The sequence below is a fragment of the Atta cephalotes genome (genome assembly GCF_000143395.1).
Source record: "Atta cephalotes unplaced genomic scaffold scaffold00028, whole genome shotgun sequence".
Classification (NCBI taxonomy): domain Eukaryota; kingdom Metazoa; phylum Arthropoda; class Insecta; order Hymenoptera; family Formicidae; genus Atta; species Atta cephalotes.
Window position 1 is genome coordinate 1,889,740 of NW_012130092.1, and position 2,181 is coordinate 1,891,920.

General features: G+C 23.8%; 1 protein-coding gene across 1 annotated transcript in view; it reads right to left on the reverse strand.

Annotated features, from left to right (window-relative positions):
* Window positions 1-338: 338 nt before the first annotated feature.
* The window catches only part of LOC105620661, a 3,508-nt gene continuing 1,665 nt past the window's right edge, over window positions 339-2,181 (reverse strand). Inside the window, exons 2-6 of the mRNA XM_012202150.1 lie at window positions 1,533-1,643; window positions 1,166-1,256; window positions 941-1,086; window positions 472-604; window positions 339-389 (exon numbers count right to left, since the gene is read on the reverse strand). Coding sequence (XP_012057540.1) covers window positions 339-389; window positions 472-604; window positions 941-1,086; window positions 1,166-1,256; window positions 1,533-1,643 — 532 coding nt within the window. The remainder of the gene's footprint in view (window positions 390-471; window positions 605-940; window positions 1,087-1,165; window positions 1,257-1,532; window positions 1,644-2,181) is intronic.

Genomic DNA, 2,181 nt, shown 5'->3' on the forward strand with positions numbered 1-2,181 from the left:
AACAAATCGACATTATTACTCATCAAATTATTCAATTAATTAAGAATGCTATATGAAATATTAATCAAATTATACTGCTATTATTTTTTCTTTTTTTATCATATAGAATTATAAATATAATTACAAACATAGATAAAATAAAATAATAATAATAATAATTTAAAATGTTCACTAGACGCTTTCATTTCCAATTGGTTTATGATTTATTTAAATTAGTACGTTTTTATAAAGATCTCTTTATTGTTATGTTATACAAGAAAAACTATGCTGAGGATTAGATTTTTAAGTAAGATATGTACTGCTACCTGTGACTGAATTTGTATTTATAACTTCTTATATTAGACAATAGAATAAATTACTGTAAAGTATGAAACTGACATACTGAAGATCTGAAACGAGAGATTTATTTTGTACACATAGAAGTAATCAAATTCTAGTAATTGATCACAATTAATTGAAGTAATTAATTACTGTTGCAAAACCTTCCAACGATGGGATAAATATGCCACCCACGGATATGGCAGTACCTTTAATGGTTTGTTGCATCATGAATAATAGTAACTTTTGTGCATGGAGTGGTGCGTTATACCATTGTGACACATATCTATAAATATAAGGGCACAATAATTAGTATTGTGTTTATATAATCTAATATAACTTTTACACAGTTATTATAATATATAATAATGGTAAATAAAATGCAATGTATAATTAAAAATATAATCTTTCACATTTTATCTTTTCAAATTGCTGAATAAAATTGCCAATAAACAATTAAGTATGTTACAATTAATTTTAATATTACTTTTTGTATAATATAAATAACATTAAATTTTTTGTTTTTTATGAAAATGCATTAAAATTTGTCTATCTATTAAACTAGCAATTTATTGTAACTTACAAATTGTTATATACAAATTGTTATATACAAAATACTCACATTTTGTAAAATACATCTGTACTCTGATCTATTAGTTTCTGGCTAGTGTAATTGCCAAAAAATATATAACAAATATGACCAAGAACGAATAATATGGCGGTAATACATTCTTCTAAATTGGATAGATATTGTGTAGCTAAAAAGAGCTGTGATAAGAAATTAGGAATGCTTTATAATCTTACAATGATTAATCGTATATACAATATTATAGGATAACAAACTTACACGAAGTAAATTAGCAGTTAAAGAAATAACTCCCAAACAAAGTAAGAAAAAATATGAAATAACAAAGCCAGATCTTAAAAACTCGACGAATCTTGAATAACACAAACTCTTTGATAAATTATATCAATATAATTATTTTTATTATAATTATATCCATAAAATAACATAATTTTTTATTGCAATATAAACATTTTTTAAAAATAAATTATATGTATATATTATTATATGTTATTTATTCTTCTAGTGAAAGTTAATATTAATTGAAATGTTAAATATATTTGAATAAATGCATGCTTCCTATAACAGATAATACATATTAAAGAATATAATACTCTACAATAAATGCAAGTTTTGAAAAGATACTAACTGCGTAGCTCTCCTGTGAATGTGAATAGCGCCTATTATATTTGCACAATATGGACAACATCTTTTTGATGTTATACTAAATACTTCGTCAAACACATGCTCTATTCTGTAACTAAAAAATCTGACGTGCACCAAATTAACTTTTCTCATTATACGTAAAATAAATTAAATTAACTTTGTCTAATGCAGAATGATATTATGAAAAAGTAGAGAAAAAAGTGATATTATGACACTCCATTTACATATTAAACACTAACTTGATTAATAATCAATATTTGAATTTTAATCTTAACGATTGCATTCATCAAAATATTGTTCAATCGATATTCAAAATTACGAAACATTTATTACATAAGACACTATTTATAAAAACGTGACGACATTTCATAATGGCGCGAAAAGAAAACACGAGTACTGTGATCTTCCACAGAAATAGATTTAAAAAAGTGATTTTGTTAAAAAAAAACAGTATTTGATTACAAAATTAAGAAAAATAAAATATTGCAGAATGCAATATGAAAATCTACATCACATATAATTTGTTTCACATATAAACTTTTTCCATACTTAATCTATTACAAATATTTTGATATGAAAATCGAGAGAAAAAGAGAGAGAGAGAGAGAGAGAGAGAGAGAGAGAGAGAGAAG